Source organism: Onychomys torridus, chromosome 2 (genome assembly GCF_903995425.1).
Source record: "Onychomys torridus chromosome 2, mOncTor1.1, whole genome shotgun sequence".
NCBI lineage: Eukaryota > Metazoa > Chordata > Mammalia > Rodentia > Cricetidae > Onychomys > Onychomys torridus.
Window position 1 is genome coordinate 10,639,963 of NC_050444.1, and position 27,529 is coordinate 10,667,491.

At 40.6% G+C, this 27,529-nt stretch overlaps 1 protein-coding gene across 1 annotated transcript in view; it reads left to right on the forward strand.

The window, feature by feature from the left end:
* Nucleotides 1-27,529, forward strand: part of Rab2a (RAB2A, member RAS oncogene family) — an 88,226-nt gene that overhangs the window by 43,524 nt on the left and 17,173 nt on the right. Inside the window, exons 3-6 of the mRNA XM_036179874.1 lie at nucleotides 1,799-1,866; nucleotides 11,355-11,437; nucleotides 11,851-11,943; nucleotides 20,687-20,798. Coding sequence (XP_036035767.1) covers nucleotides 1,799-1,866; nucleotides 11,355-11,437; nucleotides 11,851-11,943; nucleotides 20,687-20,798 — 356 coding nt within the window. The remainder of the gene's footprint in view (nucleotides 1-1,798; nucleotides 1,867-11,354; nucleotides 11,438-11,850; nucleotides 11,944-20,686; nucleotides 20,799-27,529) is intronic.

Genomic DNA, 27,529 nt, shown 5'->3' on the forward strand with positions numbered 1-27,529 from the left:
TAGAGAAGGAGTGAGCCAATTCCATCTCCAAAGCCAGCTTGATAATTTTGGGAATGTGGGCGTAGTTTTTCTTACTACTTTCTGCTGGAGGGGGGCGCTGTATCTTATGGGGACACAAAGAAAATTTTAGGATTATGGAGTAGTCCGTGAGGGTGAACCTCTGAGCCAATTGTCTTGAAACCATTTTGGATGTTGGATCATCTGGGCCATGGTGTCATCAGAGAACTTTCAGGTGGTCTTGGCTGATCAAACCTGATATATATTAATCTGGAACAAATCCATAGCCTCTGGCTTTCTGTGGAAACAAAAGCAGAGACTCCTTTCCAAAGCAACATATCCTTATATCCAAATTTTGAAGTCAAGGTACCTTTAAAATTTACATATTTGTTTAACTCAACAGCTTTTATGATCAAATCTTTTTCTGTAGTTAAAAATTCCAAAGACAACATAAACCAGATTCTCTGTGTAATATCCATCTTTGTAAGACTGAAACACCGCTGTGGCTGCTGGCTCTGCCCTCCTCAGCTTTCCAACATGGCGGTGGTACAGTTTACTGCCAGCTCTGGGTCTGGAGCCATGTGTACCATCAACTATCAGAAGCAGTTCTATCAAAGCAGTGCATAGCCCAGAAACCTTTTTTTTTTTTTTTTTTTTTTTTTTAAACTAGCAAAGGCTAAATCCACCATGCAGCAGAGTAAAGTGCCGCTTGTAGACTCCTCATTCCCGCCACATTGCAGGTCAGACGCACACGCCAGGAACCCGCCATAGTAGCTCAAACCCGCAGGCTGCCGCTAACTTAAGAGAGACAACTAGGAAGCTGTTTTTAGCTCTGGTTTAGAATCTTTTTTCTCAGGTTTTAGGTGGAAATTCTTGCCAACACGTTGGACGCCATTTGTAGTTAGAGTTTCCCTGCCTGGCCCAGTCAGGACAAATCTCTCTTACCCACCAGTCCCACAGTCGCTCAGACCCAACCAAGATAGCACACAGAAACTTATATTGCTTACAAACTGTGTGGCCGTGGCAGGCTGCTTGTTATCTACCTTTTTTATCTTAAATTAACCCATTTCTGCTTATCTATACTTTGTCACATGGCGTGTGGCTTACCAGTGTCTTTACATGTTGCTTCTCATGGCGGCGGCTGGCGGTCTCTCTCCCCAGCCTTCTACTTCCCAGCATTCTCTTCTCTCTTGTCCCACCTATACTTCCTGCCTGGCCACTGGCCAATCAGCATTTTATTTGTACAGAGCGATATCCACAACAACCATGCCTGAGTATAATCTTTTTTTTTTTTTTTTTTTTTTTTTGAGACAGAGTCTCTCTATATAGCCTAGCTATCCGAGAACTCACTATGTAGGTCAACCTGGCCTTGAACTCAGAGAAATGCCCCTGCTTCTGCCTTCCACATGCTAGGATTAAAGGCACATGCCACCAGTCCAGGCGTGTAATTTTTTTTTTTTTTTTTTAAATACTGCTGTGTGATCCTGATGGCCTCAAACTCAAAGCAGTCTCTCCTGCTTTAGCTTTCCACGGGCTGGAAAAACAGGCCTGATTCATCACTCTTGGCCCATGTTAACCTGGATATGCAGAGTAGTAAAACATGCTCTAGATTATCTAGAGTCTAGATGATTCAGTTAAAGTGATGGAAAGCTTCTAGAGTACCTCTGACTTAGCTTAGATATTTTCCAAAGTTAGCAGCTGTGTTTATCACGTAGCCTAAAAACAAATACTTTGTGTTTTAGTAGTTGAGTATGAAGTATTTCACTAGTTTCTTTAACAAAGTATTTTCTGTTCTATTTAGGTGTAGAGTTTGGTGCTCGAATGATAACGATTGATGGGAAACAGATAAAACTCCAGATCTGGGATACAGTAAGTATAGCATTTATAAATATGCCTTGCATGCTTGTTTTGTTTAATGTTAAATGTGTTAGACAGAATTCCTATAGCACTGAAATGAAATAGACTTAGGTAAGGTCTTTCTTGTTATTTTAGTGGATGTGTTTACAAGAACTGAGGATTAGTAGACAAATCTGAGTGACTCCTTAGGCTTTGTGGTCTGAATAGAAACACCCCAGGGACTGGATACATGTATGCTTTTAAATGCTTCTTTACTTCTATGTATTTGTGTGAGTTTGTATGACTATATGTACACCACACATATGCAGTAGATACCTGTGGAGGCTAGAATAGGGCATTGGCTGCCCTAGAATGAGTAGAGTTACAGGCAGTTATGAACTGCCATGTGGATGCTGGGAACCAAACCCAGGACCCTCTGTAAGAATAGCAGCCGCTCTCAACCACGGAACTATCTTTCCAGCCCCTAGAAATTGTATTTTTAAGGAAAATAATCACCAAGTCTAAATAAAAAACAGTAGTGAATGTGGTGTAAAATAAAAATACCACTATTATATAGTTATTTATCCTGGAAGCTCATTTATTAATTTAATTTGATTCAATCCTGATCACTTGAAGCCTCTTAACTTGTATCCTATTTCCATCACTTTCCCATTTGATGAGCAAGTATTACATGTAATCTATACAGTTTTAAATGGTGTTCTATAATCTGGACCCAGAATAAGCAAACTATTTGAAGCTGCAAGTGCTGGTATAGTTACTGCCCAGCTTTGAGAGTCCTCTTGCAGTACACTCAGTAACCTGGTTTTCCTTTTAAAAAATTGTTGATGAGTAAAATTTTTTTAGATGCATAAAAGTAAAGTTAGAGTGGATGCCATAAGGCCACAGTTTTTAGACCCTTACATACTTAAAAAGGACCACAGGGCACTTTAACTTTTATGGATTATCAGTACATATAGTACTATATTAAAAATTTAAATTGGGAAACTTACTAGGTACTCCGTTTTTACTTTCATTTGTGGTGTGGGGGTTCTAATATAAGGCTTTGTGTATATTAGGCAAGTGTCCTACCACTGAGCTATATCCTCAGTCTCCAGTTCATTTTAAAATAATATTGATAAGCTGGTCATTTATTAGGATAAGCAATGCAGTACTTATGAAAATCAATCTCACTCTTCCAAAGCAGAAATAATCAACATCCTTTTGTGGTGAGAAGACTGACAGTGTTAAGGATTTGAAAATCTCTATCTATCTGCTTAGTAGGAGATACTGGAATCCTTAGTCTCCTACTGCATCAAGTGTTACATGTGGTTAGCTGAAGTATACGAGTAGACAGCTGAGAATCACAAATTGGCATGAACCTTTATGAAATACAGGGAGTGTAATTATCATATACCCCTGATCTATTTTCCTCTATTCACTCAGTTTTAGTTTCTCACTTGACAATGCAGAAGCTATTGAGAAAGTAATCAAAGAAAATACACAGTCTAAGACTATATTGCTGAAACCAAGCAAGTTGCTGAGGGTGGTTGCAGGATATAGATTTCCTGTTATTTCCCATGTGTGCCACAGCTGTCCTTCAGGTGATACAGTCTATCTGCTCTGTCTTAGAGTTCTCCATTGGACTGTGCATTCTTATGCCTTCTGACCTCTCTTCAATGGAGAGCCGACTTACCGATTTCTTAAGGGTTTCCTCCATCAGCCTGAAGAGTCTTAGTACTGCATGTGATATATGCATGTGCTGATGTGCAAGTGGCTATTTGGGGATGCCAGAGGTCATGTCAGGTGTTTTCCTTGATCATGGTCCACATTGGTTTTTGTGTGTGTCAGAGTCTGGAGCTCATCAGTTGTACTAGGCCAGTGGTTTCAGGAATCTACTATCCTTATCCCCCTCTACCCTAAAGTACTGGAGTTATAAACATACCACCATATCCAGTGTTTTATGTGAGGACTGGATATTTGAGCTCAAGTCCTTTTACTTGGGTAGCAGGTACCTTACCAACTGAGTTGTGTCCCTGGCCCAACACTTTTAATTTAGATTTTCTTGGGCAACATTTTCAAATGAAAACTTCATGGAAAGCCTGGACACAGTGGCGTGTGTCTGTAATCCCAGCACTTGAGGGGTGAAAGCAGGAAGATGAGGAACTGAAGATCATCTTCAGCTGTATGGTGAATCAGAGGCCAGTGTGGACTACATTAGACTACAGTGTGGACTACATTTGTCGCAGGGAAACAAAACAGGAAAAACAAACAAACAAAAACCTACATGGAATGGCTGGAAAGTCTTTCTCATAGATCACTTGTTTGCCTAGCATGCATAAGAATCTGGATCCCACCCCTAGTGTCTCTAGTGACTTAGAAGGAAAGCAGGAAGGAAGAGGCATGATAAAGATACAAAGTCTCTCTCCTAGTAACTTAAAAGTATGATCTCCTACCAAAGGAATTATTTTCTGCTTCCTTAAAAACATTACAGTCTGGGCGGTGGTGGCTCATGCCTTTAATACCAGCACCCCGGAGGCAGAGTCAGGTGGATCTCTGTGAGTTTGAGGCCAGCCTGATCTACAGAGTGAGATCCAGGACAGGCACCAAAACTACACAGAGAAACCCTGTCTCGGAAAAACACCCCCCCCCCAAAAAAGCATTAAATAAAGTACGTTGCTTTCTTAACTGATGATCTTAATAACACACATTCAGCAGAGTGTAGCGTGAACCAGACTACTTGCTATATATTCCAAGCATGCCCTCATACCTTAAGGAAGAAAGGAAAATAGAAGAAACCCTGTGTTTCCACTTCCTCCAGCAGGACAGCAGGTTAATCTCTACCCTCTGTTTTCACTTGGGAGTTTAATGCCTTGAAGACATCATAAACACCAAGAAAGAATTCCAGAATTGAAATTGCTCATTAATTTCTTTTTGAATGTACAACTTAGCCAGATGTGGTAATGACATACCTGGCTAAAATGATCTAGCAGCCAGGGACCTTAGGCTAAGGAAATCAAGAGTTCAAGGCCAGCCTGGGCTTTCTAACGAGACCCACTCAAAAAGTGGGAAAGGACTGGCTAGATGGCTTAGTGGATGGAAGCACTTTCTACCAAGCCTAACAACCTAAGTTTGATCCCTGTAACCCACATAGTGGAAGGAGAGAGCCTTCTTCTGAAAGTTGTCCTCTGACCTCCACATATGTGCCATTGCATGCTCACTCCCGCACACCTATGCACACTAAATAAATGTAATAATAATAATAGTAAGCTTACAGATAGTACCTCAATGTCTCTGTTTGTCCCCACCCCCAACACCTCTTCTTTGACTCTGCTAAGCACCTTGTGCATACGAGGCAAGTGCTCCACCACTGAGCTGCATTCCCAGTCTTTTCCTCTTATTTTCGTAAGATTGTTTTCTTTCTTTCATGCTTGAATTCTAAAAATCTTCAATGAATGATGTCAGAGATGAGTGACCCCACACTTACCTGAGTGAAACAAGGCTTCCCTTATCATAAACGTTTCATAGTACATCTGTTTATTTGGATAGCTTGCTGCATTTTCTTTTCCTTACCCAGAATAATTTCAAAATTAGAGTGCTCTGTGGAAAAATAAAGGTTGTGCATTGTTTTGTCAATCTTAAAAAGTTAATATCCTCCTGCTCTGTTGGTGATTATACCTATATCATAGCATGCAGGAAGCTAACCAGGAAGATTAGGAGTTCAAGGTCAGCCTGGGCTGTTGGAAACTCAATAAAAAGAAATGGTTCTGTCTCCACACCCCATCACTGTGTGTTAGGATGTTATTCAGTGTATACTCATTTCCATTCCTCCCATTTTGTTTTGCTTTTTGAGACAGGGTTTCTCTTTGTACCTTTCCTGGAACTCGCTCTGTAGCCCAGGCTGGCCTCAAACTTAGAGAGATCAGTCTGCCTCTGCCTCCTGAGTGCTGGGATTTAAGGCTTGCCCAATACCACCTGGCTCCTCCCATATTTTAAAAATAACTCCAAACACACACACAAAATTTTTATGTCTACCTTCTTTCCTTTTTACTTTCCCTTTTAATTTTGTTTTTGTTTTACATAGCTAGAGTTTCATTATTAGATCAGAGATAAGTATTCTTGTAACACTGACTCTCACAAATGTAAAATTTTGATTGGCTAGCCCTTTGGGAACAAGATTAACACATTAAAGTGCATGCTACAAATACACTTAGGTTAGCCCTAGTGGGACTAAGGACATTTTCACACTGTGTTCATTTCATTTCAACAGTGTCAGGATGAAACCACATGGGGGTTCGTAAGTGTGGAGTGCAGTAGACAAGCCCTTCAGCTTTGTAAAAACCTGGATGGTTTGAACTGATGCTCCAAGGAAATAGAAAATAGATAGATAAGTGGAGGGGAAAGAATGGGTTTTTAGGAAGGGAATTAACAAGAGAAACAAAGTCAGGGATATTCAGAATATTGGTGATATAGTAGGAAGAAATTGGCTTTGTGAGCGTGTGTGTGTGTGTGTGTGTGTGTGTGTGTGTGTGTGTATTTCCATTCATTCAGTTTGTTTTTGAAACATCTCAGTAGCCTTAAACTCCTGCATTAGCCTCTTCTCCAAAAGCTGAGACTACAGGCTTCACTATCATACCTAGCTATAAGACATTGATTGATGTCAAACTCTCAAGAGCTTTGAGTTATTAAGAAATTTTTGAACAGTACCATAGTGTGTATACAGTTGAATTTCATGGAAGCAGTAGAGGAAAGCAAGCTGAATTTGCTGCCGTCAACATCCTGGTTACTACAAAATTGATGTCAATGGAGAGATTCAGAATAGGAAAGCCTATTTAGGAGAGTGAGTATTGTAAGGAAGTTTTGAATGGAGTACAGGGTTCCAACAATCCTCTCATGAAAGAAGAAGCTGTGGGATTTCTTCATTCAAGATTGTGATCTTAACCCAAAGCAGCATCATTGTGGTTTGGGTGAGAATGGCCCCACAGGATCATATATTTGAATGCTTTGCCCCTAGTTGGTGGAACTGTTTAGGGAGGATTAGGAGGTATGGACTTGTTGGAGGAGGTGAGTCAATGGGGATAAGCTTTGAGGTTTCAAATGCCTGTGCCACTTCCAGTTCCTTCTCTCTCTGCTTTGTGCTTGTTGTCTTAACATGTAAGCTCTCAACTACTGCTCCAGCACCCTGCCTGCCTGCCTGCCTGCCTCCTGCTCACCATAATGAGCATGGACTAATGCTCTGAAACTGTAAGCCAAGCCCCTATAAACCCCTTCTTTTTTATGTTTCCTTGGACTTGGTGTCTCTCTTGGAGTGGGGGAGGTTTCAAGACAGCAGACTTGCTCTGTTGGGTCCACCCTCCCCTGTAGTTGGATGTTTTGATTTCCGTGTTTGTGAGGGAGAGGGAAGCAGGGAGCACCCTCATTTAATTGGGGTTACTGGCAGGAGCATGAGTAAGGATCTGTTCACAGGAGCATGTGCACCTTACCAGTAGCTATACCAATGAAGAAATTGTCTCTTTTCCCAGCAACCACTGACTGCATTTATATCCTTAGTGACGGATGGGGCCTTGTGATTTCTACCCACTCTTAATAGGTCCACTCTTTTGCAGTTGTATGCTGGTAGTCACAGCTGCTGAGGGTCCACGAGTGCAATGGCTATGCCACATCCCAGAGAAGATGTTCACAGCACTCCATTTCTGATCTTTTTTCCTTCTCATCCTTTGCATTGTTTCCAAGACTTGAAGGGAATGATACATAGCACCTTTTGGCACTGGGCCAGCCAGTAGAGAGGAAGCTTCCAGCCTAGTTACTGCTCCGTTTCCCTATGTCCTACAGTCAAAGCTGTGGAGTCCAGCAGTAGATGGTCTTGCCATCTAGTTAGGATGGGCAGCCAACAGCCATGGCAATAGCTTGTATCTTTCTGGGGCCTCCCTGACCAACAGCTCCTTTGGAGATGGCCCACCTCTGGCACTGGGGGTTTTGTCTAATAACCTCTGGATGGGACATTTTTGTCTACTCATGCAGAATGCCTCTTTTCAAACTTTTTTCTGATATCTTTTGAGACAGGTCTCACGCTGTAACCCTGCCTGGCCTGGAACTTGTTGTGTACTCTAGGTTAGCCAACTTGTGAGTGAGCTTCCAGGCACTTCTCCTCTCTCCCATCTTGTTGTGGGGTTCTAGGATTGTGGACACAAGCCACTGAGTCTTGTTTATTTAGATTCTGGGGATCAAACTCAGGTGTCAGGCTTGTATCACAAATGCCTTTGTCTGACAAGCACTCTCTAGTTCTCTTACATTTTAGTTTGGAATTAATTTACCAAGTGTGGGTCTAGCTGACATTCCCCTTACTCCTAGTCACCCTGCGTCTCTCTGCCCCACCTACGTGGTTAGATAGCTGGCTGGTTTTTGTTTTTTAAACAGCTGCTTTGTGAACTGATTGAAACTCCTGGTCTGTAGTCCCCATCTCTAACCCAAGTGATTTGGTTTTGCTTTCTGGTACAGTCACTTATCCAGTGATAACTGTTTGACTAGATTGTCTTTCCCTTTTATAGTTTTACCTATCATGAATCCCTTACTGCAAAAAACATCTGGCCATATTAGGTTGAAGTTTCCAAAATCCTTCTAACCAACACTTATAAAGAAGACCTGTATTTCCTAGTTCATTTAGAATTAGACCATTATGTATTAGAGTACTTTTTAAAACTAGATTACCTTGCTTTAATATGATCAAGAGAACTAACTATTAGGCTAGTTTTATGCCAATAGTGTGTGCATGTTTGTTTATAATTGGAGAAGCCATAATAAGACAGTATATGACAGATGTATTTTACAGTTGCTAGTGCCATTCCCAGAGACTAGGCCAGAGTGTTCTCAGACTTTCCTGTTGCAAATCAGGTGTCAAAACCCAGAAAACTAAGAGATGTGAATCGCTTTTTATAACATGATAAAGGGCACAGATGCATTAGTAGTCTTTGGTTGTGATGTGTTTTTGTTGTTTGTGTGAAGTCAGTGTGAGGTGGCAAATTATACAAGTTATTTTTGTTGGAAACCCATTGTTTGCTCTTTGCAAAGCAGTTTGAGAGGAATGGGAATAATTTATAGGCGTTTGCTTTTGTCCTTAGTTGTATTTTCCTTTTTACTGTATCTTGCCTGAGCTGAAGTTTTACATTTTTGCTTATAGCAATATTTTTCTAGCAATGTGTTTATCTTTATTCATTCCACAGAATGTTCCAAAGAAATCATTCTAAAGCAAGTGGTTCTCAACCTTCCTAATGCTGGAACCTTTTAATATAGTTCCTCATGTTGTGGTAAACCCCAACCATAAAATTATTTCATTGCTACTTTGTAACTGTAATTAACTACTGCTATGAATCATAAGGTAAATATCTGATATGCAGGATATTTGGTGTGTGATCCCTGTGAAAGGGTCATTTGTGCGGGCCCCCTCCCCGGGGGGTAGGGGGGTTGTGACCCACAGGTTGAGAACCACTGTTTTAAAGGATGCTTCCCCTTGTTGCTGGTCAGCTACAGAAAAACATAAAAGCTTTAAATAGGATTTTGTTTTTACATGTATATTTGCCTGTGTTTTTTATATGCATGCTTGTGAGCAGGTGCCCATGTTGGAGGATTCATGTGCCCGTGTGTGTGCTTGAGGAAGCCAAAGGTTGATATTAGATGTCTTCTTTCATGGCTCTCCTCTTTACTGAGGCAGGGTTCTCGCTAAACTTGGAGCTTGATGATTGGGCTAGTCTAGCTAGCTAGCTTGCCCTGGGGATACCCTTGTCTTTGCCTACCAGCAACTGGGCTTATAGGCATGCTGTCAGTTTTATGTGGGTACTGGGGATCTAAACTCTGATCCTTACACATCTAAGCTGTCACTTCAGCCACACAGCTTTTGTTTTGAAATTACAATACATATCCTTTTTGTGTTATTTGCCATAAAATCATGGTATACATGATTCACAATAAAATGAATGTCTTAAAGATAAACTTAGTTTTCCCACACTAAGCAATCAAAGAAGGGATTTCCCCCTTTCCATGTTAAATACAGAGTGGAAAGACACATCTCATTAAATGTACCTGTAAGCCCATCTAAGATCTTTTTGTTAAATTTTGTTTTGTTTTTGCTGTGTTTGAGTCATGCCCTCCTATGTAGCACAGGCAAGTCTAAACTCACAGCCGTTTTCTTGCCTCAGCCTCCCAGGTGTTGGGATAACAGGCATGAGTGGCTGGCTTATTTTCTAGGTGTTTTGTTTTGTTTTTTAACCTCAAACTATGTGAAAGGAACTGGCTGTTTGTGCAAGTTGGTTTCTTGTTTGTTTTCCCATGCAATGGCTTTTGTCCCCTCATTCAGCATAAGACATTTAACTATTAGAACTGGCTCCTGGGAGAGGATTGTTAACTTAGATCTGGGAGTTATTGTTTGAATGAGAAGTGTGTCCACTTACGTGCAGTGGAACACTGACCATTTTGTACATGTGGCTGAGACACTTGGTTATACAATTTCATTCAACAGGCTTCTTCTGAGTGCCACATGAGTACCAGACCCAGTTCTAGGCACTGAGAGTGGGTGATATTTGGAGGGTCAACAAGAGAAGGTGCTGGAACATACTGACTGAGTTTTAGAACAAAGCAGAACATGACAGAAAGACATTATATTTATATCAGAAAATCGGGACTAAGAACATGGAAACCTGGATATTTTTCAAGTTAATATATTTTAAGTACAAAATTACATCTATAGTCATCGCCTTCCCCAATCTTTTTAAACAGAATGTTCATACCACAAGATAGAAAAATTATTGAACTTGATGTAATCTCTGGTGCCTGTTTCATAGGATATAAAGATGACTTTTACATCCGGTTACCTCTTGACAGGCATTGTATATCAAATGCAGAGAAAATTGATTGTGTGAAGAAAAATTATATAAATTTAATTCAGAACCTTTTTCTGTTTTTCATAAAATGATTGCTCAAAGAATTTCATCTTGTAGCTGTTGAAAGCCCACTGCAGTTTATGGTATAACTGATAATAAAATCTGCATCCTTGGCCTTCTGACCACCTTTCCACCAGCAGATGGTGGGCGTAAAGATGTCATTCATCATTTATTTACAATGGGCTTTATTTATTCTAGTGTCAACAGCTGCCCCGGGGAGTGGGTTATTGAATTCAAATGTGAGGCTCTGGGTTATTTGCTTCCTTTCAAATTTGTCTTCAGAGCTTAGTTGCTAGGAATCCATTCTGGGCTCTAATAATGATTCATGTATTGTGAAGCCATTCAGTAAATTGGGTTGTCAGGGATTGCCAAAAAGGGTTAGGGGTCTTGTTTGGACGTGGGAGGGTAGTGGGAATGCCGCCTGTGCATCCTGGTGATTGGGGTGATGGTGCTATTCTATGACTTTTCCCTAAGACTGGTGAAGTTCTCTCCTGTGTAGAACCTCCTTTCCCTCATGCTCAGTCAGGTGTGATATGAAAATGTAGAGGGTATTGTTTTAAGGAAACTTCTCAACCTTCTGTTTCTTCACAGGCAGGGCAGGAGTCCTTTCGCTCTATCACAAGGTCCTATTACAGAGGTGCAGCGGGGGCTTTACTAGTGTATGATATTACAAGGTGAGCATTGTCAGCGTTTCATCTCAGTACAAGGGGATTATTTCTGAATAAGTGGGGTTGTCAGTAACAACATTGAATTATCGTTATGCTCTAGCTCCTCACCCTTATAACTGTATTTTGAATCAAATTTAAGTTTATTCTCAAAATCTGCAGCTTAATTTAAATAATTCCCAGATTGATCAATTTGGTAGTATTATACAGTTATTGGAATTTTCTAAACTGTGCTAAAAGTTGTATTTGTCCTAACTGAAATCTAATCAGTGAACTCTAAACCCAAATTTTGTGCTTTAAATATGGTCCTCATAGTGTAAGTAGCTGTGGCTAACATGGTTAATGTTGGGGGTCTGTAGGCTGTTCATTGTGTACTATGAAGAGAAATACTGAAAACTGAAATCACATACCATTATGTTTAGGAGAGACACGTTCAACCACTTGACAACCTGGTTAGAAGATGCCCGTCAGCATTCCAATTCCAATATGGTCATCATGCTTATTGGAAATAAAAGGTAAAAGAACTAATCTAGAGCTTAACTTGCATTCATGGTGAACATTGTGGTTACTATTTGTGACTGATTTGTCTGCATGAAGGTACTGTCTGTCTTCTTAAGTTTAAAGTTTCATGTAAATCCAATGATATTTCTTTAGATACTACCAATAAGTTTACCTTTTTATTAGTCAGTTTATTTTATGGGTGTTTTGCCTGCATGTGTTTATGTGCACCATGTGTGTGCTCCAAGGTCAGGAGAGAACATCAGACCCCTGGAACTGCAGTTGTGAGCTACTATGCTCATGCTGAGAACTGAATGCAAGTCTTTGGAAGAGACAACAATTGTTCTGAACCTCTGAGCCTTCTCTCCAGTCCCAGAATTTACAATGATTGTTGTTGTTGCTGTTTATTATTATTTAAAACAGGATTTGTTCAAGGGTAGGTATACTTTTTAAAAACAGCCCAAGCAACTTTTGTCTGTTTGTCCTTAATTTCAGCACTCAACAAAGGCAGGCAGATCTCTGAATTCTATTTAGGCCAGCCTGGTCTGCCTAGTGAGTTACAGGCCAGCCAGGACTATATAGTGAGACCCTACCTCAAAAAACAAAATAAAATAAAACCCACTGATTTGATGGAAGGACAAGTAGAGCTATTCAGGATCCAACCTGCGCTGGCTGGGGTGGCACATAGTGGTAATCTGAGAGGCTGAAGCAGGAAGGTCATTATTACATAGCAGGATCTTGTTTCCAAAATGTGGAAATACATGTGCTCATATTTATATTATCCCATTTGCCTTAAATACTTAATAGAAACAAGTATCTGTACAGAATACAGGAAAATATTTTTCATTTTAATGACATAACAGTCATCATATCTATTAAGACAATAAAAGATTAGTTAGATATATTTAAGTGCCAAAGCACTTAATATTATTAAATATTAGTAAATATACGAGTCTTTTACTTGCTTGGTTAGAGTTACCCCCCAAGATATTTTATATTATTTGAGGCTATTGTGAAAGGCGTTTCCCTGAATTCTTTCTCAGTTCATTTGACATTTGTATATAGGAGGGCTACTGGGTTTTGTGAGTTAATTTTATATATAGCTACTTTGCTAAAAGTGTTTATTAACTGTTGGAGTTCCTTGGAGGAATTTATAAAGTCACTGTTGTCATTTGAAAGAAAATGCCCCCCAAAGGGAGTGGCACTATTAGGGGGTATGGCCTTGCTGGAGAAAATGTGTCACTGTGGGGGTGGGCTTTAAGGTCTCCTATGCTCCAGCTATGCCCAGTGTCACAGTTCACTTCTGTGTGCTGATCAAGATGTAGAACCCTCAGCTTCTTCTCCAGCACCATGTCTGCCTGTATGACACCATGTTTTCCACCATCATGATAATGGACCAACCTCTGAAACTGTAAACCACTGAAATGAAATGTTTTCTGTTATAAAAGTTACTGCAGTCATGGTGTCTCTTCACAGCAGTTGAAACCCTAAGACAGTCACTTATGTATACTGTCATATCACTTACCAATAAAGATACTTTGACTTCTTCTTTTCTAATTTATATCCCCATGATCTCCTTCAGTTGTCTTAGTGCTCTGCTAAGACTTCAAGTACTATATTGAATAGATACAGAGAGAGTGGACAGCCTGTTTTGTTCCTGATTTTAGTGGAATTGCTTTGAATTTCTGTCCATTTAAGTTGGTGTTGGCTATGGACTTGCTGTATATCACCTATATTATATTGAAGTATGTTATATCCCTAATCTCTCCAGGACTTTTATCATGAAGGGCTGTTGGATTTTATTAAAGGCTTTTTCTGCATCTAATAAGATGATCACATAGGTTTTGTCTTTCAGTTTGTTTATATGATGGATTACACTGACAGATTTTGGTGTGTTGTACCATCCCTTCATCTCTGGGATGAAGCCTACTTGATCATGGTGGATGATTTTTTTATGTGTTCTTGGGTTTGGTTTGAAAGTAAAATATTGAAAATGTTTGCATCCATGTTCATAAGGGAATTTGGCCTTTCATTCTCTTTGTTAATGTCTCTATGTAGTTTGGATATCAAGGTAACTGTGGCCTCATAAAACAAATGGGCAACGTTCCTTCTGTTTCTACTTTTTTGAGTAATTTGAGGAGTATTAGCATCAACTCTTCCTTGAAACTGGTAGAATTCAATTCTAAAATCATCCATCTGTCCCGGGGCTTTTTTTGGTTGGGAGACTTTGAATAACTGCTTCTATTTTACTAGGGGTTTTAGGTCTTTTTAAATTCCTTATCTGATCTTGATTTTACTTTGGTAAGTTTTGCGAAAATTATCCATTTCTTTTAGATTTTCTAATTTTATGGAGTACAGGTTTTAAAAGTATGTCTTTAAAATTCTAGATTTCTTCAGTATCTGTTGTTATATCTCCCTTTTTCATTTCTTATTATGCTATTTTGGATATTCTCCTTTTAGTTAATTTATATAAGGATTTCTCAATGATTTTCTCTTATCTCTTATTTAATTGATTTTTTTTGGTATTGGTTTTATTTGTTGTTGATATTTGTAATAATCCTTTAGGGTATAATTTCTTTTTTTTCTTTTTTGTTCTAGCACTTTCAGGTATACTATTAAGTTACTAGTAAGAGCTCTAATTTGTGTGTGTGTGTGTGTGTGTGTGTGTGTGTGTGTGTGTAGGCACTTAGTGCTATGAACAGCACTGTCTCTTAGAACTGCCTTCATTGTGTCCCATTATTTTGGGTATGTTGTACATTCATTTCTAGGAAGTGTTTATTTCTTTATTTCTCTCTGGACCCATTTTTTATTCAGAAGAGAGTTGTTCAGTTTCTATGAGTTGGTAAGATTTCTGTTGTTGTTGATATCCAGCTTTAATCAGTGGTCAGATAGGATGCAGGGTGTTATTTCAGTTTTCTTGTATCTGTTGAAACTTGCTTTATGACCGAAGTATGGGGTCAGTTTTGGAGAAAGTTCTGTGGGGTGCTGAAAAGAAGGTATGTTCTTTTGGGTGTGGGTGAAATGTTCTGTGAATACCTGTTAGGTCTGTTTGGTTCATAACATCAGTTAGCTTTAGCATTTCACTGTTTAGTTTTTGTCTGGCCTGTCTGTTGATGAGAGTGAGGTGTTGAAGTCTCTCACTATCAGCGTGTGAGGATCAAGATGTGATTTAAGCTGTAGTAATGTTTATTTTAACAAACTCAGGTGCCCTTGTGCTTGGTGCATAGATGTTAAGAATTGCAATGTTCTCTTGGTGGATATTTCCTTTGATGACTATGTAGTGTCTTTTTCCATCTCTTCTGATTAGTTTTGGTTTGAAATCTGTTTTGTCAGATATTAAAATGGCTACACCAGCTTACTTCTTAGGTCCATTTGTTTGGAATCTTCTTTTTCCATCCTTTAACCCTGAGGTGATCTATCCTTGATGTTAACGTGTTTCTTGGATGCAGCAGCCAGATGAGTCCTGTTTTCACATCTATTCTGTTAGTCTGTGTATTTTTATTTGGGAATTGGGACTATTGATACTGGGGTTTATAGCAGGAATCTTTTTTTTGGGGGGGGGGGTTTCGAGACAGGGTTTCTCTGTGTAGCTTTGCGACTTTCCTGGATCTCACTCTGTAGACCAGGCTGGCCTCGAACTCACAGAGATCCGCCTGCCTCTGCCTCCCGAGTGTTGGGATTAAAGGCGTGTACCACCACTGCCTGGCTATAGCAGAAATCTTAAAAGTTCTTATTAATAAAATCAAACCTGAGGCCAGTTATTGTGTTAAAGCTGGAAGATCAGAGAAGCAGGACAAGCCATAGCCACCTCACCTTGCCATTTCCTCAGCTGATCCTGTTTCCTCAGACTGGAAGCCTCTGAGTCCTCATCCAGAATGAATCTCAGCTGAGCTGCTGCTCTCAAGCCTAAAAGCTTAACCAACCCAAAGCTTATATACATTTCTGCTTCCTGCCATCACTCCCTGGGATTAAAGGCTTGAGTCACCATGCTTGGCTGTTTCCAGTGTGGCCTTGAACTCACAGAGATCCAAACGGATTTCTGCCTCTGGAATGCTAGGCTTAAAAGGGTATGCTACCACTGCCTATCCTCTATATTTAATATTGTGGCTGTTCTCTTCTCTGACCCCCAGATAAATTTATTAGCGTGGCACAATATTTCAGGGAACACAATACCATCACAAGGGTTGGCGGGGTGGGGTGGGGTGGGTGTTTCCCCTCATTTGATTTGCTAGTCTTGGAATATTCTTCCTTGTGTTTTCTTGGGTGAGGTTAACTTCTTTAGGTTGGAGTTTTTCTTCTAGCACCTTCTGTAGGGCTGAATTTCAGATAGATACTTAAATTTAACTTTACCATGAAATGCCTTATTTTCTCCATCTATTGTGAGTGAAAGTGTTGGTAGAGTAGTGTGGGCTGCCATGGGGTCTCTCGAAGACACTAGAGACGTTCTGGCTTTTACACTCTCCATTGAGATTGAAAAGTCAGGCTTAATTCTGTTAGGCCTGCCTTGATATGTTACTTGGTCTTTTCCCCCTGCAGCTTTTTTCTTTGATTTTGTTGAAAATATTTTCTTTGCCTTTGACCTGTGGGGTTGTTTTTTCCCCCCTTCCTCTATTCCTATTATTTTCAGATTTGGTTGTTTTTTTTTTTGTTTTTTGTTTTCTTAGAATGTCCCAGATTTCCTGGATATTTTGTGCCAGGAGTTTTTTTAGATTTAACATTTTCTTAGACAAAGGTATCCATTTCTTCTGTCATATTTTCAGTGTCTGAGATTCTCTTTTCCATCTCTTGCATTCTGTTGAGGAGACTTGTTTTTAAGGTTCCTGTTCAAGTTCCTACGTTTTTCATTTCCAGATTTCCTTCAGTTTGGGTTTTCTTTACTGATTCTATTTTGACATTCATGTCTTGAACAGTTTTATTTATTCCCTTCCACTGTGTTTCCATAGATTTTTTTTAAGAGATGTATTCATTTCCTCTGTAAGGACCTCTGCAGTATTCATAAAGGGCTTTTTGAAGATCTTTTGTGCTTGTGTTTCAACTGTGTTGGAATATTCAGTCTGCTGTGGTAGAGTTGCTGGGCTCTAGTGGAGACATAAGTTCGGAATGTTATTGATCATGTTTTCATGCTGTCGTCTAGGCATCCAGGTTTGGAAAGATTCTAGATGTAACTCTAGGTGCTGATATCCAGTCTGGTCTTTGTTTGGTGGGTGTTTTTTGTTCCTTGGTTTCTGTTGCTCTCTGGTTCTTAGGAGAGTGTGGTGGCTCTGTGTTGCCTGGTAGGAAATTCCTCTGGGATCTTGCTAGGTATGGGCACTGTAGGTTCTAGGTAAAATGTGTTTCTAAATATTGGGAGGTAACACTTAGGAATGGGGATGGGCTAGAGAAGGCTGAGGGGTCCATAGGAGGGAGAAAAGCATGGTGTTCCACCAGGATTTGCTTAGTTCCTTGGGAATGGGAGCTACCGAGCTGGGGACTGGATTTTGAGGAATATAGGGAGAGTGAAGAGCTGCAGTTAGCCTGCATGCTTCCCTTGCTGGAGTGGCCTTTGGGTTCTTAGGAATGCCTCTTGGGATTGGGGCCTGGGATAAAGCAATATGAGTGGGAGAGTAGTTTGGAGGGCAAGATCTGTGTAACCCACTGGCGTTGGGGGTAGAGGGAAGGGTGGCCCTGGTAGGTGTCTGCTGCAGAGCTGGGGATAGGACTAGGGGATTGGATTTGGAGGGAGGAGGGAAAGGTGAAAATCTACATTTAGCTTACCTGCTCTCCTGGCTGGAGAATAATCATATTTTTAAATGGTAGAAATAGAAGTCATTTAATAAAGCATGTTTAAGTTTTTCTTTCATTAATTAGTGAAGAAACCAGTTAGATATATGTCCACTTCAAAAGGGAACTCAGAATACCACACATAATCAGATAAGGAATGCCACCAGATTACCACAGATGACCTCCGAAGATCTATCGCAGGCTGATGACTGTAGTTCACACCTCCTGCATTGCTATTAGTAACAACGTTACTATCTGTTTCCACAAATAAACTTCTGACTCTGCAGTCTTTGAAACACTGTGAAATACGGTAGTAATAGAGGGAGATTCTAACACTGAACACACCTAATGGGGGAATCTTGTCTTTTTATCAAACGAAGAACCTAGGTGAGTGTGGCGGTGTGTGCCTGCAGTCACACTCTGCAATAAGGCTTAAGCAGTAGGATCACAGGCCCATGACACTCCAGGCTACACAGTGAGACCCTGTCTTAAAAACAACAGTGTAACCTAAGAAAACGAGAAACAGTGACATCAGAAGCTAGTGCTTTTGTTTGGGGGGATTGAGAACAAGATCTTTACTGTGTAACTGGCCATGCTCCTGTCTCAACCTTCTCAGTGCTAAGATTGCAGATGTGCACCATCATGCCTGGCTACAAAAAATAATTTTTGAAAAGTAAGTAAGATAAGGATCACATTATCAGAATCAGAAATAAATTGGTGACATTACTACAGATCCCTCTGGTACTAAAAAGAAGAGAATGTTGTGTTGTGAACAGACTGAATGGAGAGCTATGCCACATTCACATGTCTTAAGACTATGTATGTCTCATGTATCTCAGTGTCTTAGGGTTTCTATTGCTGTGAAGAGACACCATGACCATGGCAACTCTTTTTTTTTTTTAATTAATTTTTTTAATTCATTTTACATACCAACCACAGTTTCCCTTTCTTTCCCTCCCCTCCTTCCCTCCCCCCACTACCCTTCTACTCTCCTCCTCACCCCACGCACCCCACCCCCACCCCTGCCCCATCCACTCCTCAGAAAGGGTAAGGCATTCCATGGAAATCAGCAAAGCATGGCATATCAAATTGAAGCAGGACCAAGTTTCTCCCCCCTTCATCAAGGCTGAGCATAGGGAATAGGTTCCAAAAAGCGAGCTCGTGCACCAAAGACAGATTCTGATCTGACTGCCAGGGGCCCCACAGACCAAACTGCACGGCATGTCACCCACATGGAGAAGGCCTAAATAGGTCCCATGCAGGCTCCCTAGCTGTCAGTCTAGAGTCTATGAACTCCCACAAGCTCAGATCAGTTGTCTCTGGGGGTTTTCCGGTCATGATCTTGAACCCCTTGCTTACTTATATAATCCTTTTCTCCTTCTCGTCAACTGGACTTCTGAAGATGAATCCAGTGCTTGGCTGTGGATCTCTGACCATGGCAACTCTTGTAAGGGAAACATTTAATTGAGGTGGCTGGCTTACACTTTCAGAGGTTCAGTCCATTGTCGTCATGGCAGGGAGCATGGCAGCAGGGAGTATAGGTGCTGAGAATTCTTACATTAAGACTTGCAGGCAACAAGAAGTGGCGTGTTACACTGGGTGGTATCTTGAGCATATATGAGACCTCAAAGCCCACCTCCACAGTGACACATTTCCTCTAACAAAGCCACACCTTCTAATCATGTCACTCCCTTTGGGGGCCATTTTCTTTCAAACCACCATATTCAGGCTGGCTTCAAACTCACTCTGTAGCCAAGAATGACTCTTATCCCTCCACCCCCCAAATGCTGGGAATACAAGCATGAGCCACCACATCTAGATTATGCAAGATGGAATGTTAAAATGTAGTCTAACCATAGCAACTTTGACATAGAGAACAAAATTGGAAGGTCTACTTATTTTACTATTACAGATTTTGAGATTTTTATTGTTGTGTGTTGTTGAATGGGGGAGTTGTCTGGTTGGTGGGTTTTGTTTTTTCACAAAGTCGCTGTAGTTGGCCTGGAACTTACTCTGTAGACAACATGCTATCCTTGAACTTCAGTGACCGCCCCTTTCAGTTTCCTTGTACTGGGATCGTGGGTATGTGCCACCATGCCCAGCAAGGTTTATAAGAAGGCTCCTATAGTCACATTAGTACTTTAGTCAGCTTCCTAGCATTAGGAGGAAAATGCCTAACTGAGAGTCACATTCAAGTGAGAAGTTTCATTGGATTGCTCGGTGCTCTCACTTAGGGTCTGTAGCAGTGGAGTACACTGTGGCAGAAGCTCTCAGCCAAAAAAAAAAAAGGAAGAAAGAAAAGAAAACTAATCACTTTGAGGTGTCCAGGAAGCAAAAACAGGAATGAACTGTTGATAATCTACTCAGAATAATTGTGCTGAGTGAAAGACAACTAGCTAACCGAGTGAGTACATTTACATAGACAGTGATAGTAAAGGTCTTGAACTTTTATAACAAAGTATGCTTAAAGAAACTCCTTCCTTCACTAATCCAGCTTTTATGCTGTAACAAGAAACTGAGAGTCAAACCAAGATAAACAATCCATGTTTCTCTAACACTTTGGATTTTACAAAGTTTCCTATAACTTAGGGAATTGAGTGGTAGATGTTTTGATCACATTCTTAGAAACTCAGGCACTGTGGCCAGTCCTCCTTGTTTAAACTGTTACTTTTAGCCAAGTGACTTTCTGCTTTGGTAACCCACTGTGTTTGAAGATAGAGTGCTATACAGTAGCTGCCTTCCTGCTACTGCTGTAAGTAGCTTAACATTCTAGAACTCAGACTTGGAATATTTTTCTGCTGGAATTCTAGTCACTTAAAAGTAGGCAATGTATTTCAAGCATTTTGACCTTCATAACCCATGAATAATGCAGCTCATTATGTATGTATGGCATGGTTGGAAAAACGGTCATTGTCAAGTGCCATGGTGCACTTTTCCACTGCCTGACTCCTGATGGTGCTAGGTTAGTTACTAATGTAACTCCTTCTCTCCTGTGTTCAGTGACTTAGAATCTAGGAGAGAAGTGAAAAAAGAAGAAGGTGAAGCTTTTGCACGAGAGCATGGACTTATCTTCATGGAAACTTCTGCCAAGACTGCTTCCAATGTAGAGGAGGTAAGTAAGTGAGGGGCCTCATCCATTTGCTTACAGACATCATAGTCCATAGTCCTTAACATTGTATTGACTGGTTTTTATTCTGTAACTTCTAAGTTTTTAGTAGTTGTTGAATATAATAAAGTAGAACAATTGCTTTTCTTTGAAATTCTTCTGATGTGTATTTCCTATCCGGCTCTTGCATTGTCTTCTGAAGCCTAGTAGCCTGCATGTGTCAGTATATCTGTGTGCACTATCACTGTTTGAGAATCCTGCTGTCTTTAATGGGTAAAAATTATATTATCTCCTATTTTTTCATTGACCTAATCAGCCCAAACTGTTAGTTTTCTAAATACATTTTTATGCTATATTATTTGGATATACTGCACATAGATGATTAGAATTACTATATTCTGTATTTTATCCAAAGAGGAAATGAGACTGAGAAAGCAGATTACTGAAGTAACACTGAATTTCTACCTCCTGTGAGACCAGCTTATAACAATGGAAAAGACCCAGGAAAACAGTGGCTGGAAAAGCTCCTTGTTTGAAGTAGAGCCAAGGCAAGGGCCCTGTGCATCAGCTAGCATAGCACTGTAGACATAGAATCTCATTAGTAAATACTAAATCAATACTTGGTGCTCTTCAGTTAACTCTTGAATTCAGAAATTAACTGGTAATTCTGTGGCACTGGTTTATTCAATGAAGAAATCTTCCTTGGTAAGATCCACTTATCTATCCTTGATGGGATAGCCTGCAATGATTCTAAATGTGTTTCCTACAGGCACCAGTTTGTTTGTTAGGAGCAGTAGTTAGCTTGATAACATGCATTTCCCGTCTCCCAGAACACCAGTGAGAAATTTCCTCCACCCTTTTGTCTGTCTTCAAGTAGAAATGCACACGTCTATCTGAAGCTAGCCTTTTCAGGGAGCTTCTCCTCTCTTGGTGGCGTTGTATTTGAAATCATAAAGGCCAGTCTTTGGTGGGGAAGGCTTTCAAGACATCTGAAGCATGTCTGCATTCATGAAGAATCATACTGTGAGGTCACATAACAAGGCTTAGATTCATGGGAAAAGTTTATTCTAATTCTGTCTCTAATGCCTGTGTGTGTGTGTGTGTGTGTGTGTGTGTGTGTGTGTGTTTCCTTAACAAATACAGTGTTCATTTGTAGTAAATTGCTGTTGTCCTGTTAATTGAGTATTTTAATGAAAAGCTGTGTTCCTAGAGTAGATGAGCAGCACTATAAACCTATACTTACTATTTATAGACTAATTGTTTAAATTTCATCTGAGCAAGAATTTGCCTTACTTATAAGGACATAGCATTTTACTTAACAATGAAATCTAATTTGCCTCCCAAAAGCTAAACATACTGTGATGAAGTATTTTAAGATGGAGGACTATATTGTGATCAAAAAAAGGGTAGAGTCAAGTGGGACATGTGACTAATGCCTGGAATCCCCGCAGTGAGTCCCAGCTGACTCAGAATTGCCGTGAGTTTGAGACTAACCTGGAAGCTAACTTCTGCTCCTGAGGAGATAGACTAGCTTAACTTTCCTGCTGCCAAGTACAGCTAAAAAAGAAGCCAGAGTCCCAGAAAAGGGGCACTTTGATCCAACCGAGAGTGCTTAGGGATGATCTGTGGGCCGTAGGATGCTGTTCTAGGCTAGGGCATGATAAAGTGCTTGTCGGACTTGACAGGACCTAGGCTAGATCCCCAGCCCTACCAGGAAAGAAACGGAGAGGGAGGAGCAGAAGCTCATGGTGACACACACTTGTAGCACCAGTTCTTCAGGCCAGTTTGCTACAGAGTGAGTCCCTACTTCAAACACAACCAGGAAGAGGCTAGAGAGATGGAGCAGCACTGGCTGCTCTTCTGGACGTCCTGAATTCAATTCCCAGTACCGACTTGGCAGCTCACAACCACCTATAACTATAGTCCCATGGGATCTGACGGCTCTTTTGGCGTGCGGATGTACATGCATCAAAACACCCATATGCACAAAGTACATAAATAAATAGGTCTTGCGGGGAGGACAGAAAAAAGAGGTGCCATATCCACCACCACTAGACTAAGGTTTTCCCAGCATTACTTAGCAGTAAAGAAATGGAACCACCACTTCCCACTTAGAGCAGTGGAAGCAGAGGAAGCCCACCTAAGTAGAAACCTAAATGCAGTCCAGAGATTCACAACATAGTCCTCAAAATGCCTGAGTTCCAGTAGAAGTTCCTGTGTACTTAGACCAGGAGGATTGTACACTGAATGAACAAGAGGTTGGGGTGGTGGCTTACATCTGTAATCCTAGTGCCTGTGAGGCTGAAATGGGGGTGGGGGATTCCTGTGATCAGCAGCGTGGGCTGATAAGTGAGTTCTAAGCTAGCCTTGGATACAGAGTAAGTAAGACCCTGCCTGAAGCAAAAGCAAAAGACCACTGAGATGGAAAAGAGAATTTTTGAAGTGAAATGTCTTAAAGTATTAGCAAAAGAAATGGAAAAAGCAGGTTATGGAACACTTGTAGCCAAGTTCAAGAACCATAGCACACACAATACAGTAGTAGCGTAAATAAACCCCAGTCATGAAAACTTGGCTCTCTTTAGGGACTTAGACCCTGAGTTCCTGAGGAATATGCATATGCCAAAAACTGTAAGGAGGAATAGCTAAAGAAGGTACAAGCCAACAAAGTCATGAGATGCATGTCTTCATAAAGCCCACAGGGGTGCAAAAACTCTAGACTCCAAAGGGTACCAGTCACAAGCTCAGTCAGGATGCCTGCATCACCCACCCACAACTGAGAAGCATGAACTGCCAGCATTCTCAGCTCCCAGCTCCACCTCCTGCTCCTGCTTAGGCTCAGCCACATGAAGACTCCAAGTGGATAGAGGACTGATGTGACCTGCTTGAGGCCAGGGTACTCCTGTGCTGTTTACATAAATAAACCTGAGGTATGACTACCAAAAACTCTGAAGAGAAGTTTTAGACCTTGAAAGTATAATCATTGAAGTTAATAAGTCTGATAGAGGTGTGACTGAGAGAAGTAATAGAAACTGACATGATGAATCAACAGAAGGTGGTGCTGGGGAGATGGCTTAGAAGCTAAAGCACCTGCTGCCCTCCAGAGGACCTGTAGTCAATTCTCAGTACTTCCATGGCGGCTGCCTTCTTTTAACCCCAGTACAGGGGATGTGCTGCCCTCTTCTGGCCTTTGTACATACTGCATGCTTGTTGTGTACAGGCATACAAGTAGGCAAAACATAACATAAAAATAAATCTTTTTTTTTTTTTTAATTTTAAAACAGTAGAAACTACCCAGTTTAAACTGCAGAGATAGACTAGGGATGTGGCTTAGTGATATAGCATTTGCCTCATATGCATTAAACCCTGGCTTTGATCTTTTGTAAAGAGGCTTCTAAACTGCAGGAAAAAAAATGGGCTCGGGGGAGAATGAATAGTAAGTACCAAATCGACTTGTGGGATTATAATATAACAAAAGTAGTTCCCAAAAGAAGGGAAAGAGTGTGTCTCTCAAAAGATACTCAAAACAAAATGACTGAAAACTTCACAGATTAGGAGGATGGGGAGGGTACATACAGATTCAAGCCAAGCCAACCCAAACAAAATAACACCAAATAAATCTATAGCAGAGAGTGCTCTGTGTGGTCAAATTTCTGAAAGTGGAAGAAAAAGAACACTTTAAAACCCCGGGGTGTTTGGAGTGTGGGGCACAGCAGCAATTGAAGAGACATTTCTCATCAGACGCCATAAAACAGGGTGGGGAGATGTCTCCAAGGTGATGGCCACTTGCTGTTCTTGCAGAGGACTGGGATTCAGTTCCTATCATTTATGTGGCAACTCACAGTCATCTGTAATTCTAGTTCCAGAGATTTCCTACTCCCTTATCTGGCCTCTATGAGTATTGCACACATATGGGCCACATACATATACATTGTTAACCTAGAATTCTTTACCTACCACAAATGTCTTTCAGGAATGAAGGAAAAAATCAAGGCATTGTCAGATAAATAAGTTTGTCAATTGCAGATCTACCATAGAAGAATGTCTATAGGAAATAAAAGGAAAAAAGATATCTCAGAGCATTGTAATGAAAGAAAAACATGCTAAAACAAAGATGACTATGACGCACTTTTGAGTGTTATAAAGTATGTCTTATGGTTGAAGCAACCCTGCTCAGTGTAGGTATCAATGTAGGCAAAGGGGTTTTTGGTTTTTCGAGACAGGGTTTCTCTGTATATCTTTTCACCTTTCCTGGAACTCGCTCTGTAGACCAGGCTGGCCTCGAACTCACAGAGATCCGCCTGCCTCTGTCTCCCGCCTGGTGGGAAATCTTTTAAACCATAGATAATGAAGGGACATCACAGAAAGTTCTCTAAACTACTAGGTTTGGTTAAAACAAAGGTACTAGTAGACAGTGGTTAGTTATGTGTGTATGGGATAATACCGTGTGCTGTACTTGAAAGATCTTATAAAGAGACACACCAGAAACAATATATAAATCAAATTCAAGGCTAATAAGTGTTTAAACCAAAAGACAGCAGGGAAGCTGGGCACAGTAATGCATTCCATAGTCCCGGCTTCTTGGGAGGCAGACACAGGAGGATCACAGTCACTTTGGGTCACTTAGGGAGGCACTATTTCAAAACACTGCCTTTTAAAGGGCTGGCATAAATGGTAGAGTTTTTGCTAATGTCAGTGAGCCCTGGTAAGACACGCACACACAGGAAAGAAGGAAAGGAGAGAAGTGGAAAAAATGATAGAATGGGCTTTGTATGTCAGTAATAATAATATGTAATAGAAAGGTCAATCAAAAGATAGAGATAAGCAGAGAGGGTTAAATAATATATCTCAGCTACGAGAAGTCTATAAGAAACTTCAATAGGAAGATTGAAAGTGAAGTAATCGAGAAAATAATATGTAAACATTAATAACAGAAAGTGGAAGCTGGGCAGTGCTAGCACACTCCTTTAATCCTGGGAGGCAGAGGCAGGCAGATCTCTGTGAGTTTCAGCCTGGTCTACAGAGTGAGTTCCAGGACAGCCAGAGTTACCCTGTCTCGAAAGAAGAAGAGGAGAGAAAATGGAAATAGTTATATTAGTAACAGGTGAAGTAAATGTGAGAGCAAAAATAATTGTAGTAGACAAAGGGGAATATACTCACCAGGAAGCCATGGGAGTCTTTAAATGTGTATTTACTAGACACAGCTTAAGATTCCTAAGGCAAAAACTGCTACAGTTGAAAGGAGATCTAGCCATGTCCACAGCTAATGTTAGAAAATATAAGCTTTTTTTTGTTTTTGTTTTTGTTTTTGTTTTTCCAGACAGGGTTTCTCTGTGTAGCTTTGTGCCTTTCCTGGAACTCACTTAGTAGCCTAAGCTGGCCTCAAACTCACAGAGATCCACCTGGCTCTGCCTCCTGAGTGTTGGGATTAAAGGCGTGCGCCACCACTGCCTGGCTTAAGCTTTCTTAAGTGCCTTAAGACCGGAGACAAAATATTGGGTCATAAGATAAAAAATAGAATTTAAGGTATTGAAGCCATGCAGTCTAATCACAGTAGAACTCAAAAGCACATAGCTGGGAACTTAGTAAACAAACTAAGTATGGCTCTATTCTGTGTGTCAAAGAGGAGGTCTCCGAATACAAAACATAATGAACTGAATGTGAATACAACTAAAGCGGGGCAGACTGTTGAAGCAGACCTGCAGAAGATAATGTATAGCATAAATGCACACAGCAGGGGGAAAGGGCTCAAGCTTTATCCTTCCTTAAGAGCTTAATGCAAGATAAAAGAGAAAGAAAATGAAGATAAAAAATAGGCATCGTGGTGTATTCGTGTAATGCCTCCCTGGCTAAGGCAGGAGGATCATCGTCAGTTGGAGGCCAATCTGGGCTGTGTAGTATAACCTTAGTGAAAAGGAGGGAGGAAAAATCAATTTTATTGAAAACAAAAATCAGTGAAGCAAACAGCTGCATTTTAAAAATATCAATACAATTGACAAGCTTCTGGCAAGACCACTGTCCAGGAGACACAAAGCTACCAGCTTTGGTAACAAACAAGACTGACTGACTCTAGCTCTTGAGACACAAAAAGATACCATACAGAGATGACAACACAGATGAATTGAACCAATTTCTTGTGAGCAAACTATCTCAACCCACCCTGTTCAAATAATTTCAGATTTCCAACCACTAAGACTATCTCCTGTAAATTCAGATGGAGTGGCTCCTGGATGCGATTCAGCAGCCCAGCAGCATCATTAAGGACCAGTCTCTCTCTCTGTTGCTCTCCCTTTCAGCCTGTGACCATGTGCTAACAGTACTTAAACATCCCACAGTCACCTGGTGACATTGACAGGTTTAAATATCGTCTTGGGGAACCCAGGATAAAGGAACCACTGAGCCAATACAGACTTCTGACTTCCATGTGGGGTATACTGTTGTGGCGAATTGTTAAACTCTGGGTGTTCTTTGCCAGAGCTGCAGTTTCTTGACTGCATATTTTCACTGTGATTAACCTAACAAGACAAAATGTGGAGTTACTGTTAGATAGATAGAGGTGCATAGCTCAAAGTGTAGGAGAAAGTTGGGAAGCATCACCACACTCCAGGAACTTCATGTGTTTAGCTATGTAGAAGTTCCTGGAATGATTAGTTTGAATAGTACTTTCAACTGTTAAGGAAGTTGAATTCATAATTTAAAAGCTTCCTCAGAGCCGGGTAAGGTGGCCCAGACCTTTAATC